Source organism: Triticum aestivum, chromosome 7D, assembly GCF_018294505.1.
Source record: "Triticum aestivum cultivar Chinese Spring chromosome 7D, IWGSC CS RefSeq v2.1, whole genome shotgun sequence".
Classification (NCBI taxonomy): domain Eukaryota; kingdom Viridiplantae; phylum Streptophyta; class Magnoliopsida; order Poales; family Poaceae; genus Triticum; species Triticum aestivum.
Genome location: NC_057814.1, coordinates 238,177,190 through 238,193,104, shown reverse-complemented (window position 1 = coordinate 238,193,104; position 15,915 = coordinate 238,177,190). Strand labels below are relative to the sequence as shown.

The 15,915-nt window shown below is 44.0% G+C and overlaps 1 protein-coding gene across 1 annotated transcript; it reads left to right on the top strand.

Moving 5' to 3' along the window:
• Positions 1-10,879: 10,879 nt before the first annotated feature.
• LOC123165644 (60S ribosomal protein L17-2) lies at positions 10,880-13,562 on the top strand. Its single transcript, XM_044583335.1, has 7 exons — positions 10,880-11,045; positions 11,135-11,171; positions 11,279-11,319; positions 12,462-12,692; positions 12,796-12,898; positions 12,975-13,042; positions 13,251-13,562. The coding sequence occupies exons 1-7, from the start codon at positions 11,043-11,045 to the stop codon at positions 13,284-13,286; spliced, it is 519 nt and encodes a 172-aa protein (XP_044439270.1). The 5' UTR covers positions 10,880-11,042; the 3' UTR covers positions 13,287-13,562.
• The last annotated feature ends 2,353 nt before the right edge of the window (positions 13,563-15,915 follow it).

Genomic DNA, 15,915 nt, shown 5'->3' with positions numbered 1-15,915 from the left:
CCCGGATGTGATCACGGACATGACGAGGAGTCTCGAAATGGTCGAGACATAAAGATTGATATATTGGAAGCCTATGTTTGGACATCGGAAGTGTTCCGGGTGAAATCGGGATTTTTTTGGAGTACCGGGAGGTTACCGGAACCCCCCGGTAACTTAATGGGCCTTAGTGGGCCTAGGTGGAAGAGAGGAGAGGAGGCTAGGGCAGGGCCGCACGCCCCTTCCCCCCCAGTCCGAATAGGACAAGGAGAGGGGGGCGGCGCCCCCCCTTCCTTCCTCCCCTCCACCTCTTCCCCCTTCCACTCCTAGTCCAACATGGAAAAGGGGGGAGTCCTACTCCCGGTAGGAGTAGGACTCCTCCTGGCGCGCCTCTCCTCCGTTGGTCGGCGGCCTCCCCCTTGCTCCTTTATATACGGGGGCAGGGGGGCACCTCTCAACACACAATTGATCAACGATCTTTTAGCCGTGTGCGGTGCCCCCTCCACCATATTACACCTTGATAATATCGTAGCGGTGCTTAGGCGAAGCCCTGCATCGGTAGAACATCATCATCATCACCACGCCGTCGTGCTGACGAAACTCTCCCTCAACACTCGGCTGGATCGGAGTTCGAGGGACGTCATCGAGCTGAACGTGTGCTGAACTCGGAGGTGCCGTGCGTTCGGTACTTGATCGGTCGGATCGTGAAGACGTACGACTACATCAATCGCATTGTGTTAACACTTCCGCTTTCGGTCTACGAGGGTACGTGGACAACACTCTCCCCTCTGGTTGCTATGCATCACCATGATCTTGCGTGTGCGTAGGATTTTTTTTTGAAATTACTACGTTCCCCAACACCAAGTCTACATGATGAGTTCATCTCCCGTACTCCACCATCGCAGGTGCTTGCTCTAAGTTGATAGTGTGATAATTGGTTTCATGTTGCATATGTTATCTAGCCTGTATTTCTTCTATTTTGATTAAATTGCACCTACTGAGTTTATACATTATACATGTGCATATGACATGCCTTTCTGTGTCTAGAATACACTATCTATCTATCATACCATGTTCTTACATCAAATTACTGGTGTTGTGTATCCCGCATCAGTCACTCATGATTGGACGCTTTTAACATGGCAGTTTGATAGTGGTTGCATCTTGCATTGATTTCTACGTTGTACTGCTTCTAGTTTTTCGAAATGCCACTTATGACAAGACACTTTTAACTTGGCAGAGTGATATTGGTTGCATCTTTCATATGGTGTCTAGTTTGCATTACTTCCTTTTTCTTGAAAATCCTTCTGCTTAACTTACACATCGTAGTTGTGAATATGTCACGCCGTCCTGTTTTTCTTACATATTCCATCCTCATACGGGTGTCTTACATCAAAGTATTGCTTGTCTGTATCATGCATCAATGAGTCCTGAAGAGCGATTTTATTCTTTTGTGTTGTGGGTACGGCTTGACATGGCAAAGTAAAAAAAGAGCAAGGAAAAGAATATAGTAGGGAATGGTGTTACTCGTCGGGTGAAATGGAAAAGGATCTGCCCTCGAGATTCTGCTAGTACTTATAGTGCAGTAGAAGGTCCAAGTCCACCGGCTAAATCTACAAACACAGTATCACCTGCTCCACCAGCTGCAGCATCCGCTTCAACTGTTCCAGCATCTCAACGAGTTACTCGTTCGTTTGCTCCGGAACTGGCCAGTTCCCAAGCTGCCTTCACACCTAATACTACTTCTGAAGCACTGCTGATACAACAGGACTTGGCAAGATCAGATGAACCTCATGAGCATCAACACCAAGATGGTACCTGACCGAGTCAAGTTGCAATTGCATGCTCCTTTATATGTACTCTCACAGTTTGATGTGCACTAACACTTTCCATATTCGTTGTTGAACTAGCACCACGGCGCAAGCGGAAACAGACATCAGGCATAATGCTTGACAGATTAACAAAATCAAAAGGAGGAAGAATGGAGATCCTTTTTGAGGCAGGTTTTAAAAGGCCACGTGATGCTACAGAGTCAGCCAAGTTAGTATCAGAGGCAGCCGTTGCCGTTAGGTGTCATGCATGTATCCTCCCAACGTGGATCTAGTACAGGAATGAGAAAGACAATACCCAGTTGAACACCTTTCTTGACCATTTATCCATAAGTCATGTTATTCATCGCAATTTATAATATTGTCTTGCTCTATCCCATACTTTCTAGCTTCCTCCTAATAAGACTCACATTCTTTTTTCAACAGATGAGGTTCAAGTTGGATCTGAAAGATGATGCAACTAAACAAGCATGCACTCATGTTTTTCAGTCTGCTCTGCGACAGTATCGGTACCACCTTAGAAAAGCTCACTTTGAAGGCAAGGCTAACAATGAAATCGCCCAAACATCTCTGGTGGAATATATTACAGATGAAGACTGGACAACCCTTGTTAAACACTGGTCTGATCCAAAGTATCAGGTAGGGTATATGTGTTTGATCAGACCACATATTGAACTTGTATTTATGTATGTGCCTTACAAGTGTATCTTCTTCTAGGCCAACTGTTTGAAGAACAAGACCAACCGTTCTAAAGTGAAATTCCAACAGACAACAGGATCTCGTAGCTATATTGCACACTGCGAGGCTCTTGTAAATAGCTGCTAGTTCCTTCTTTTTTCGGTGCCATATTATCGTATCTATATTGACTTGTTCCAAATACAGAGGAAAGCCCGTGCAGACCAAAAAGAACCTGAACCGAATGCATTGCAAATCTTCAAGGATTGCCACACCAGCAAGATGAAGGGCATGAGCACACCAGTTCAAGCCGCTGTTGTAAGTCCTTACTCCTCCTGCCTTTGAACTAATTGGTACTGTGATGTGTTCATTTAACTACTTGGTTTGTAGCCAATGGCGATTACTCTGTTCACTTTTATACACAGTTGTCTTAACATATCATTTCACCTTACATGGTTTAAAAGAGATGAAGGATATTCTTTTGGTCTTGATCTGTAATCTAGTTGTGATGTTCACATGCGCACACAATGATACAATAGCCTGTTTGTTTTATATATGTTTGCCCATGATATGAATGATGTCATACTATGTTCATCCTACTTTAAACCATGTCTCTTTATCCTTAGATGTCAATGAATGTGAGGAAATAGACAATACAGTAGGCATGCTACATGGACATATGTTCCGAAAGTGATTTTATTGTGTAGTTGGCACTACAATACATGCTAATGTATTATAGTAGTTCACCAAAATAAGTTATGTATAAACATGAAACCTACTTTGTTTGTTTTTGTCTCATTAGTAACTTATCTGGTACACTAATCTACAAGTTCAAACTTTCAGCAAGTTATGGAACAAATGATTCAGCAGCCACAACCACCTGAAGGTGACGAGGCTACCATAGGCACAATGTCACCTCTTGCTGCAGTGCATCAGTATCTCTCCACTAACAGTGCAAAAAGCACCTTCCTGCGTAATTCTGGGTTGGTTTTCAAGGTAACCTCGTCCAAATCGCCTACTGAACAAAATCTTCCGGCTAGACAAAGTGATATATATGTGCTCCAGACACAAGTCCAATCCCTAATGGACGTCATTTCGGAAACAAGAATAGTGGTTGACAAATGTCGTCAAGATATAAATGGTTTTGAAACCAGACTATCAGACATTTGCTTCGTTGTTCAAGAGGAATGGCGGAAAAAAGGGAAGATTATGCTGCTCCATCAGATTTTACAGCCTGAAACATTAGCACTCAGGCCAAATGGTCTGTGCTTCTATACATCTGATGGTGCTTTTATCTGCAAGGACTGTAAACTTTATGCCAATAGGCCTTTTGTTGTATGGTTGGAATTCATTTTGTTGTGACACAACATTTATGATGCTGCCAAAGGCCGCAGTAATTATGACGCTATTTTTGTATAGTGTAGGTTTATCTTAGTAATGTATTCGGCTGAAAGCTTCATAGGAGCCTAACGTGCCAACATTCCTCGGGCCCATTCCAATTGGGCTAGAAACGATTATGGGCCGTAATTTTGAATGTAGCCCACTAAAAATATCTGGGCCTAAATCAACATAAGCTTTCTTTTTTTTGGTAGGCCTGTGCCCACAGTGGGCCTTTAACAAGCCTAAACATAATTTGGGCCCTCAGTAACAATAGGCCGTTTACAGGTGTAAATATCTCGAGCCATAAAAACATGGGCCTTTAATAGGCCAAAAGTGAGATTGGGCCTTGATTGTGCCAAATAACCCACTGGTCATTAGGGCCGAAATGGTGGCCCATTTACAATGCGGATCATTCACAGGCTGAAATTCAGACGAGTCGTAAATGCGCCGACCTACTACACGGGCCTTTAACAGGCCGGAAGTTCGGTCGGGCTTGATTAGTGTCAGTTTTATATGGGCCGTTAATAGGCCCGATGTGACGTTTGGCCACATATGGCCCATGGATTTCATCCAGCGTTAACAGGCCGAAAATTACAATAGGCTGAAAGTGGCCCAAATCTATAGTGGGCCTCTAACAGGCCGAATGTCAGACATGGCCGAATATGACCCAAATCCTTCACGGTCGTTTATGGGCCGAAAGTTTCAATGGCCTATAAATGGGCCCAAATGAAGCAGGACCTTTAACAGGCTGGAAACACACCGGGCCGTAATTCGGCCCAAATACTCAGCGGACTATTAACGGGCCAGAAGTGACCATGGGCCACGATGATGACAAGTTTAGGACGGGCCGTTGATGGGCCGATTTAACACTAGCCGTACGGGCCTTAACTGCGAATGGGTCGTCTGCAAGCAAGCCGTTAATGGGTCGGCCCGCTAATTTTGACTGGGCCAGCCTTTTTAACCTAAATGGGCCGATGTTGGGCCTGCCACGTGTCGACATATCATAGGCCCCTCCTGTCCATTGGGCGGTTGACATCTGTCCTTTCGTGGTGCTGACACGTGGTTCCGTCGGCCAATGAGAATTTTACACGTAGAAAATCAGCATTAGTCGTGGCTGTTAGCGGGTTATCGGATCCAAAACCAGACCCGACAGCTTAATGGCGCCCCGTTACGGTGGATGCCACGTGTCGGTCACCCTTGACGAAAGCACTTCCATGACGCGGCATTTATCGTCATGGAAGTGGACACTTCCGTGATGATAATTTTGGTAATGTCATGGAACACTTCTACGACAACATAGGTATGACTATCTTGATTCTGTCATAAAATCGTCATGGATGTACATGCATGACAGAAAACGTGACCTACTATGACAAACACGTATCATCACGGAAGTGTATTTTTTTGTAGTGTATGTGTTTAAGCTCTCTCTCTCTCTCTCGTGTTCTTGAGATGTCACGATCTTGATGTATCACGGACTTTGTTAATATAGTCGGATCATATGGTGTTTTTCCCTCTCTATCTTGTGATGAATTGAGTTTTCCCTTTGAGATTTCATTGTATCAGATTGAATACTTTTATGGATTTGAGAGCACTTGATATATGTCTTGCATATGAATACTCGTGGTGACATTGGGGAATTGTATTGATTCACTTGATATATGTTTCTGCACACAACTCGCGGATTCCCGAGGTGACATTGGGGTAATCTACGCATAGGGGTTGATGCACGTTCTTGTCTTTGTTTCTCCGGTAGAAATCTTGGGGCACTCTTTGAGGTTCTTTGTGTTGGATTGAGTATTATGAATCTGAAATTATTTGGTGTTATTTTAGTACGAACTCTTGGATAGATCGATCGGAAAGAATAGCTTCGAGGTGGTTCCGTACCCTACAAACAATTTCTTCTTATGTTCTCCGCTAGATAGGAACTTTGGAGTGATTCTTCATCGCACGTTGAGGGATGGTTATATGATCCAATTATATTAGCATTGTTGAGAGATTGCATTAGCGAAAGTACGGACCCTAGGCCTCATTTTCAAGCATTGCAATACCCTTTGTGCTCACTTTTGTTACTTGCTACCTTGCTGTTTTTTATTGTTCCTATTACAAAAATCAATATCTACTATCCATATTACACTTGTATCACCATGTCTTCGCCAAACTAGTGCACCTATACAATTTGCCATTGTATTTGGTGCGTTGGGGACACAAGAGACTTTTTATTATTTGGTTGCAGGGTTGTTTGAGAGAGACCATCTTCATCCTACACCTCCCACAGATTGATAAACCTTAGGTCATCCGCTTGAGAGAAAATTGCTATTGTCCTACAAAACTCTGCGCTTGGAGGCCCAACACAAGTCTACAAGAACAAGTTGTGTAGTATACATCAAGCCCCAACGATCCGGGCATCTTCTGGATGATTCAGACAGGGTCCTGGATGATCCGGCTTAGTGGCTAAGCTTTGGGTGCCTTCGGCTGTCGTAACCAGGGACGTCCGGCTGAAGCTCGCATCCGGCTGGTCGCCCATATGATCCAACTTCAGTGTAGCACCTGCGCCGTCTTCTTCTCCTTTCTTTCATCTTTGCTTACACGTTTCCCTCGGGGATGGTGTAGTCATACGCTTGCACTCGAACTCCTCCTCATTGTCCGTGAAGCCTTTGATAATACTTATGCATGCACATGAGAGGTGTGTCAAATAGTAAACCATCCTCAAAGGGCACAAGTGGACACATGTAAAAGAGAAGATTCACCTTTATATGTTTGAAGTAGATGTTGCGCATGTCACTTGGAAAAGGGGCTAATGACATGGTGATGTCCGTAGGATGCTCCACATCACATTTCTATTATGTTAATTATGTTTTACCCACTATTTTTCTAGATTAAACTTATTGGAGAATTGGTCAATTAACTAACAATATCCATTGAATGAGTGTATTATTTTTGCGTGATGAGGGCATGTAGGCATCTTTTAAAATCTATCTCACGTGGTTTTGGGAGACAAAAGGATATTGTGCGATGATTTATCTTTTTTAGGGGGTATGATAATTTATCTAATAATGTTATCTCAAACAAATTGAACTATCCCGGTATCCCCTGTAATTGTGTTATCTAATAGTGTTATTTGAGAGGTGTTCTTATGGAGGTTATTGCATGAAACTATCCCTTGTAGTTGTGTTCTCGCAAGCAGGCACATAATGCTCAACAGTACCTGCCCACTATGCAACATTTATTGTGAGGACTTGATGCATACATTCTTTCATTGTCCGAGAATGAAGGAAGTTTGGGAGAAACCTTGGCTTGCCAACAACATTGACCAGGCTTGTCGGGTTGACTGCCTTTAAAGCTCCTCTTATGGGACAAGATGCAATGGCGATGACATGCTGGTATATTTGGTGGGGCGTATGAAGGCATATAGGGGAGAACAGGTTTCGAGCTAGGCGTTCTCGACACTAACTTTTGCCACCAATTTTTCGAGAGCTTGCAAGAAGAATTATGAGGCCCAAAATCATGGATGGGAAAAACCAAGAGAGGGGTATGCCAAGCTTAATGTAGACGCTGGCTTCTCAATTAACTAGGGAACATGCGCTACAGGTGCAGTTATCAGAGATGGAAGCGGTACCTTGAGGGCATGCAATTGTTGTGGACTAAATAATGTTGCAGATGTGGTGGCGAACGAAGAAACATTGCTATACGATAGTCTGACTCTTGTGAGAGAGGTGGGGGGGTGCAACAACCTAATAGTTAATAATGATTCCATGCATGTTATTGAGGTTACGATGGATGGTGGAAATTATATGAAAAATGAACAATCTGACCCTTTTGTGAAACTTTAGCACGAAATGAAATAGATTCCAAAAAAATCACAAAATGGCACATTGCATGACGCCCTGGCCCGAGACGCCATGCTAGATGGCACCACAGCTACCCCTACCGAGGGCATCCCACTATTTAGCATCACGCCCCATGGGCCATTTTTGTGAAATTTTTCTGAACCGAGTTCATTTTATGCTAAAGTTTTGGAAAAGGGCCAGATTTGTCCATTTTCACGGAAATTTTATTGGCCAATGGCTATGATTTTTGAAGAATGCTCTTTCTTAACTAGAGGTTTTAATCGTGTTATCTTTTAGCTTAGTTTCATGAGAGTAACAGTGGCTTGCTTGTAGTGCGAAGGGTTCTCAAAATATTGTCTGGATTTATATCCCTTTTGATTTTATTGTTGGTTTATTCACGGATGATGTAATACTTTCACCAATCAATAAAGTCATCATGATATTCTCTAAAAATATTTCCATCTTTAACTTTTCCTCCTCTATCCCTTCGTGGCTAGGCAAACTCTCCCTTGCAGGCTTCGCCGGCGAGCCCGTGGATTCGCCTCCCCTCTACTTGCCGTTCCACGCGATCGGCGGCGGTGAGGGGAATCTCGGGGCCTTCACTTTGGTTAGTAGTTTAGTTTAGTGTTTTTAGTCATCGTGGGGCGACACTCGGGCGGATGGCGGCACTTCTTCTTTGAGTTTGTCTTCCTGGCTCCGATCTTCCTCGACTTCGTCCATCTCGACGAAGCTAACAGAGCTATCGTGTAGATTCCTGCCATCTCATTGGTGCAATGAGGTCAGGGTTTCTCGTTGTGTAGCGAGATTTGGTGTCTGGTGCTTTAGATCCATTCAAGGGTTCAACGACGTCCACCGCGGCTCTAGGGCTCTGGTCCGTAGGGGCACATGCACGAAGAGTTTTTGGTTGTCATCGATAAGGTCAAGCCGGTTCCAGTAGGGGAGCGGCCACAGTGGCGCGTTAGCGGCTCGTTTTGACTGCAGTAGCGGTCGTTTTTCTGAAACAAACAAAAACACGAACGATTATATTACTTAGGCAGGCCAGCTAAATCGCTGGTAACTGTAGAATTTACAAAGTCTGGGACATCGCAGAGCCAGTGAACTTGGTCTCCCGACTCCAAACCAGCGCCATGAGATGCTAAAACATGGGCTACATAGTTACAGACTCTTGGCACCCACACAATTTTTACATCATTAAAATACAACCATAAAAGTCTTCTTGCCTTCATGAATACAACACCACACAGGGAAGCATCATACCCTTCAGTAGAGATTGCTTGTTGCAGCACACGGGAATCAGTTTCAAAAATGACATTTTGACACCCCAAATCACTTGCTCTTTCAATTGCTCCGATGAGGGCTAGGCTTTCTGCTTGGAGAGCATCCATGATATGGCTCAATCTCCCTGCTCCTGCTGCCTCTGCAAGTTCCTCTGGATTGCGAATGATGTAGCCCCAGCCCCCTTTACTTGCTTGCATTTGAGGAAACAGTGGCCCCCATCCTCATCCAACCTGCAACAAACCGGGCATTTAGAACTAATCTCCATTCCTCTCTTAATTAGCTTTTGTCTCCAAGGCAGGCTGTGATGTGCTAATCTCCATAGGAAAAGTCGGATCTTACTTGGTAAGGGGATCTTCCATAATTTCATCCAATCAAAACTGGGACTATTTGATGTACTGTTTGAGCCTGATTGGATCCCACTAGTTGTATGTTTGGCTTCATTGTCCATTGCCACCTTGTATGCAAACTTTACTGTGAAGAGGCCCTTCTTGTCATAATGCCAAGCTAAATTGTTGTCCGCTGACTCATTTACTTGCAGCTGCATAATGAGATTGTCATCTTCATTGCAGAAGGTTTGATAGACTAATTCTTCATCCCAGCTTCCGGTCACAGGGTTTATGAGTTCAGATACTTTGTGTAGTAACATGTTTCTTCCTCTTACTGTGATTGGCCTCCTCGTTGAGCTTCGCGGTAGCCATGGATCATTCCAAATGTTTATGTTTAAGCCATTTCCCACTCGTCAAATAACACCCTCATTAAGCACCTTGACCCCCTTCAAGATACTTCGCCAGGAGTATGACATGCGCTTCATAGTTATTGCCTTCAGAATTTGCCCGTGGGGGAAATACTTCGCAACTAAGACTTGAGCACATAACGAGTCAGGATTCTGAATGAGTCTCCATGCCTGTTTTGCTAACATCGCGAGGTTGAAACAATGGAGATCCCTAAATCCTAATCCACCTTCCCTCTTCGGCAAGAAAAGTTCCCCCCAACTTATCCAATGAATTTTGTTTTGCTTGTCCATTTGGCTCCACCAATATCGGCATATCATTGCGCTTATCTGATCACATAGGGACTTAGTTATGTCGAAACATGCCATAGCATAAATAGGGATCGCTTGTGCAACCACTTTTATGAGGATTTCCTTTCCTACACATGATAACATTCTTTCTTTCCGTCCCTGAATTTTCCTCCATATTCTCTCCTTCAGGTATTGAAAAACCTTACTTTTTGATTTTCCAATAAAGACCGGTAGCCCCAAATACTTTTCTGATTTGGTCTCATTACTCACTTGGAGGGCGCTCATAACTTCTTTCTTTTCTTGAGAGGGGGTATTCTTGCTGAACATAATTGTAGATTTCTCCTTGTTTATAATCTGTCCAGAGCAGGCTGCATATATGTTCAAAATTCTATCCACTTCTTGCGCATTGCTTAACAGCTTTAATCAATAACAGGGAATCATCTGCAAATAGAAGATGGTTAACACTTGGAGCTCTAAAGGATCCCTTTATCCCCTCAATTCTCTTATGTCTTTCAGCCTCATGTAGTAAGGCTGAAAAACCTTCAGCGCAAATGATAAAAAGATAAGGTGACAAAGGGTCACCTTGGCGGAGTCCTCTCGTTGGGATTATGGTTTTGGTGACACCATGGTTGACTTTAACTCGATATAATTTTTATTATGTTTGAGGTGCTTTGCACTTCCGGTGAACTTTGATAATACTTCTATAGATAGATCAATAAATAAATAAATAAAGTCATCACGATGGCTTTCCCCAAAAGATAGAAAAGAAAGATTTGTTTTTGAGGGGTACAAAAAACAAAAGATGAAACGCAAAGAGGAAAACGAGAGAGAAAAAGGCCGGGCCTGTCCCATACATGGGATTCCATAATGATAATCCAAATACGCGAGACATTGGGCCGTAAGCCCATGAAGAGCTGTGAAGCTCTAGGGTTTCTCGCCTCCTCATAGACCTCCGCCGCCGCCTCAGTTTTTCCCCTGTTGGAAGAGTTCGTGCCAAGGCCAGCACTCACCCTCCCATCCCTCCTCTCCGGCCGCAACCCCACCGCCGCCGCCATGGTAAGCCTCGTCCCTCTCTTCTCATGTACAATCCTCTGCCTGCTGTATGTGCCGTCGCTCTGACATCCTCGCTGTTGCATCCGTCGCAGGTGAAGTACTCGAGGGATCCGTCCAACCCGACCAAGTGTAAGATCTCTCTTCCATCTGTCCCCTCAGTGATTTTTTTCTTGCTTTGCGCTTTGCCTTCTCCTTGTGGTGTGTTTTGATCCGATGTTTCGTGCTTTCGTGCGCAGCGGCCAAGGCCTGTGGCAAGGATCTCAGGGTCCACTTCAAGGTGCGTTCCGTGAACCTGCTCTACGCGAGATTTTTTGTCTGTGGATTTGCGCTACTGGTTGATTGATCCCAGACTAGCGTTCTTGTCAATTTTCATGCGATCTCGTTGATTTAGGGTTAGGGAGTGTACAAATGCCGTCATGAATGATTGACTTGTGATAAACCTAAAGAGTAAAGGTTCTGATCTCTTCTTTGCATGCACAGTTCCCAGGTTACTTTAGGGATATCAATGCATTCTTTACCGACGTTAGTCACAGTCGCCCATGGTTCTTAGGCAATGCGAACGTGACATCATCTCTAGCCATGTCTTGTTTTGAGGAAGTACATAGCTAATGTCCGCATTTAATCGAAAATCTGCCCAGTTCGTGTTGTATTTGCTAAACGCTGAGAGTAACGCTTAAGTATGCTGCTGCTACCTTATCCTTCTCATTTCTGTAGCTAATGTCTGCAATTTTGAAGTCCGTGTTTTGCACATTAAATTTTGGCAAATGTCATTACAGTTTAATAGGAACTTTGAATATTGCTGTGTTCATTGCTCGTGTCATAGTTATCACTTTGTGATGTTGCTGCAAGTTGCACTGCTCAAACTCCTGAGTCTCAGTGATCTTTGCCCCCCCTCTAAAAGTCACATTGTTTAGAAGATCCTGGCTCTGATGTATCCAAATCGGGATTAATCGTTTAGAAGATTCTTGGTCTGATATATCCTGATAGTTTCGTTTACGTTGTGTGATATCTTTCCGTCATCTCGTTTCTTATCTTTATATTGCATAATTTGAATATCCTTAGTTATGAACACGCCAAATTTTTGTTAGCTTGCTCTATTTATTCTTTTCTGTTGAGGTGTGTATACCAAGCATTGCTCACTCTCAGAACTTGGTGAAAAATATCCCATGTAATATAGTACCATTGCTTCTTAGGGCTAATAATGTGTAAGCGAAGGAAATGGTCTGTTGGCCTGGAATCTTTTTCTGCCAGTTTTTGTATCTGTAAAACTAAGTTCAGTTATTTTATCATAGGACTCTGGTGCCAGCACAGTTGTTTCTTGTCGTTTTTGTGCTAGATTGATAATGTTGTAGTCGCATCATTGTCAAATCGTTATATCTTCTCTTGTTTGTTTCGCTAACTTGCTAATACTGGATGCAGAACACACGCGAGACAGCGTTTGCTCTTCGCAGGATGCCTTTGGGCAAGGCTAAGAGGTACCTTGAGGATGTTCTCGCCCACAAGCAAGCGATTCCCTTCCGGAGATACTGCAGAGGTGTGGGTCGTACTGCGCAAGTAAAGAACCGCCAGCCAAATGGGCAGGGTCGCTGGCCTGCAAAGTCGGCCCAGTTCGTGTTGGATTTGCTGAAGAATGCTGAGAGTAACGCTGAGGTATGCTGCGGCTGCTGCTATTTTATCCTTCTCATTCTATTTTTGATATGCATCATATTATGAGCATTTGTTTTGGTTAACTTACTATGTGTTGCGTACATAGGTTAAAGGCTTGGACGTCGACAACCTCTACATTTCACACATCCAGGTGAACCAAGCCCAAAAGCAGAGGCGCCGTACATACCGTGCTCACGGACGCATCAATCGTAAGTTCTCAAGGGTGTTATATTGAAATGTCTATTTGCTTTCATTGGACATGGTGCTAATATTTCTTTATGGCAGCTTACATGTCCAACCCCTGCCACATTGAGCTGATCTTGTCAGAGAAGGAAGAGCCTGTGAAGAAGGAGGTATGTTCGTTTTATGCATTTGTTTTAGTTTTTGCCTATCTGGAACTTGTAAATTTGTCCAATATTTCTAGCTTCCAAGATTCTTCAGATTCACCTTCTAATCAGTCTTACATCAATCACATTGCCAACGTTCTTATAATGCTGTCTGTTCTTATATGCTGTTTTGGCTAGCTGTGTCTCCTAATGCATATATTGTCTCCTTTGGTAGGCTGATAACGTCGTCGCACCAAGGAAAGCTATCTAAGCTACCGGAATGGATGCATTCGTCCAACAGTCTTAGTTGTAGTTCTTCTCAAGTACCTTTGTTGGCAGTGTTTGTTGCCTCCTTGATGTTTTTGTTACCAACATTGAGTAAGGATTTGTTAAGGTTGATGCTATCCTTGTGATTGCGAGTGGTCTTTATATGCTAAAACAGTTTCAGATATTTGAGCATTAGCACACCAGAACTTATTTCTCAGAGATGCTGGTCCTTTCGGGCTCTTCACTTTGAGTATTATATCCACTTTTTAGTTGCTCTGAATGATCCGCTTTTTAGTTGTTTTGATATATACACCATCTGTTCTTAAATATAAGATGTTTTGGCAGTTCGATTTCACAACTGCTAAAACATCTTATATTTAGGAACAGAGGTAGTACTTCCTATTGGTCATAAAACTCCTCGTTGGCTTACTGTTTTGCAATTTTTGGTTGCACGGTTGCCCCTTGGTTTGCCGCTGAGTTTTCTGTTCCTGCCACTGAGAAGCTCATTAAAGTTGTTATGTGCCGAACATTTTCTTTATAATTAGGGCGAATCTTTTACCGATATTGCAGCCAGTCTACTGGCAGCGGTGGTGCGCATGGACCTTCACCGGTGTTCCGTGTACTGCGTGGTGGGAAAGGCAACCATCCAGGCGCGGTCAAACCGTTAAAGCACCTATATTCTGTGGCTGTATACGGTCAAATCACCTAAGTGATAGTAGAACAAACAACGAAGTTTGTAGTGGGCGTCCCAAGTTGTACTAACAAATTGTCAGCGAAATGACGAGACAAGTTCGGGATGAACAGTAAACTCATAGATATTTGAAAAAGTATTCAAAAAGTTCTGACTTTTTTGTTACAAACATTGACAACAGTTTTTGATGTTTGCAAAATTTCAGCATGAAACTACATTCTTGGAAGTGGTGGCAAAAAAAAAACATCACTCCAAGATGCCTTTGAAAAAAACATTTTTGGAAAAATCATCACTCCAAGATGCCTTTGAAAATAATTTTTTTGGAGCATGATTTTGTTTATTTTGCCATGGCTTCTAGAAATGTTATTTCACGGTGAAAATTTGCAAGCATTGACAAAAATTGTTAAGGTTTGTCACATTTTTTTTTCATTTTCCTGAAAACCCGAGCTCATATGAGCTCGGGCTAAGAAACTCCATGTTCGCTTAAGGGCATCTCCAACATAAACCCTCAAACCTCCAATACTTGTCCGAGCGGTTCGGACCCATAATCCATCCAATGATGTTCGCGGACTAGTCCCGACGTTCGTTTTCCCGCAAACTAGGGGAGCTCTGAGAGTCCAAACACCAACCACGTAGGACTGTGACACCCCTGTCACATACAAAAATGAGGCAGAGCCCACACATTTGGGGATGGCTGCATTGTTTTACGGCAAAATTCCCCTTTCCTTTTCTCCTCTATCATCTTGCCACTCTCCAGCCAGTTCCCGTCCATTTTTATCGCCGCCGCCGCATGGACTCTACGAAAAGTTGCCGAAGAAGGCGGCGGTGGAGGATCCAGCGATCGTGGCCGTCCGAAAGATCAACTCGGCGACACGGCAAAACCGCCCCTCAAAGCTCAAAGCGAAGGCAAAGGCGGTGCCACTCAAGTAGCAAAAGGTGGGCCGGAGTGGTAGTCATGGCAGCGGACGTGCGGGGGCGGGTATGGTGCAGAGCGAGGCTTGGGACGCTAGGTGCCATCGCTATCACCGTCCATGCAGACACCATCTTAGCCGGTGCAATACAAGCCTCCATACTTCTACGCTACCCAGTAGCTCAGTAGGCAGTCCCCGAGCCGTCGCTGTCGCTGGGCACGTGCCTTACTGCATCGACGTCAACGCGGTGCCGCTCATTTTCTCCGAGTCTGCATCGCCGCAACATGTCCGGACGCGGGCGTATGGTGTGGAGCAGCTCGGTGCCCGCATCTGTTCACCAATATGTCTCAACCAGGCGAGTCGGCGTACGACAACGTGAGCGTGCAGATGTTTGAGATGATCCATGACAGAGGCGCGGGCTGCTACAAGGACGGGTATGTGGATGACTCAGAGTCCATGCAGCCAGGCACGTACACCCAGTCCGACACGTAGCCACGTAGCTGGGCACATACACCCTAGAGCCGAATTCGTACACCGGCAGCAGGAGCACGACGACGACGACCTTGATCCAGACGAATTTCCTACTGATTCAAATAAGAAGAGTAGAAAAGAAAGCTTCAATGTGAAGGAGGAAGAGTTGTTGTGTGATACGTGGTTGATCACTGGCATCGATCAGATCTATGGCACGGAGTAAAAGGGCGTAATATTTTGGGCCAACATTCATATTTGGTTCGGATAAGTATATTTTTCGTCCCTCAACTTTTTCGATAGTATATAAATGACCCTCTAACTGTAAAACTAGCAAATCTTAGTGCCGTAGATCTGAGGTGGATGATTGCATGTTGATTGTTGATGTGGATAGGCTGCATGTTAAGATAAATATTATAGTAAAGATAAACTATTTAGATATTATAGATTAGTTAGGCCGTTCATTTTTTTCCCGTTTCCTTCCCATTCAGTTAGCATGGCACGAGCTCACTATTTTGTGTCGAGGCCGTGCGCGTCGAGTCCGGCAGCTGCATGCATGTCAG

Bases quoted from the DNA above. Each gene is read 5' to 3' on its own strand.
- LOC123165644 (XM_044583335.1), top strand. The intron at 11,172-11,278 runs GTAAGATCTCTC...TTTCGTGCGCAG, and splicing joins TCCGTCCAACCCGACCAAGT to CGGCCAAGGCCTGTGGCAAG. The intron at 13,043-13,250 runs GTATGTTCGTTT...CTCCTTTGGTAG, and splicing joins AAGAGCCTGTGAAGAAGGAG to GCTGATAACGTCGTCGCACC.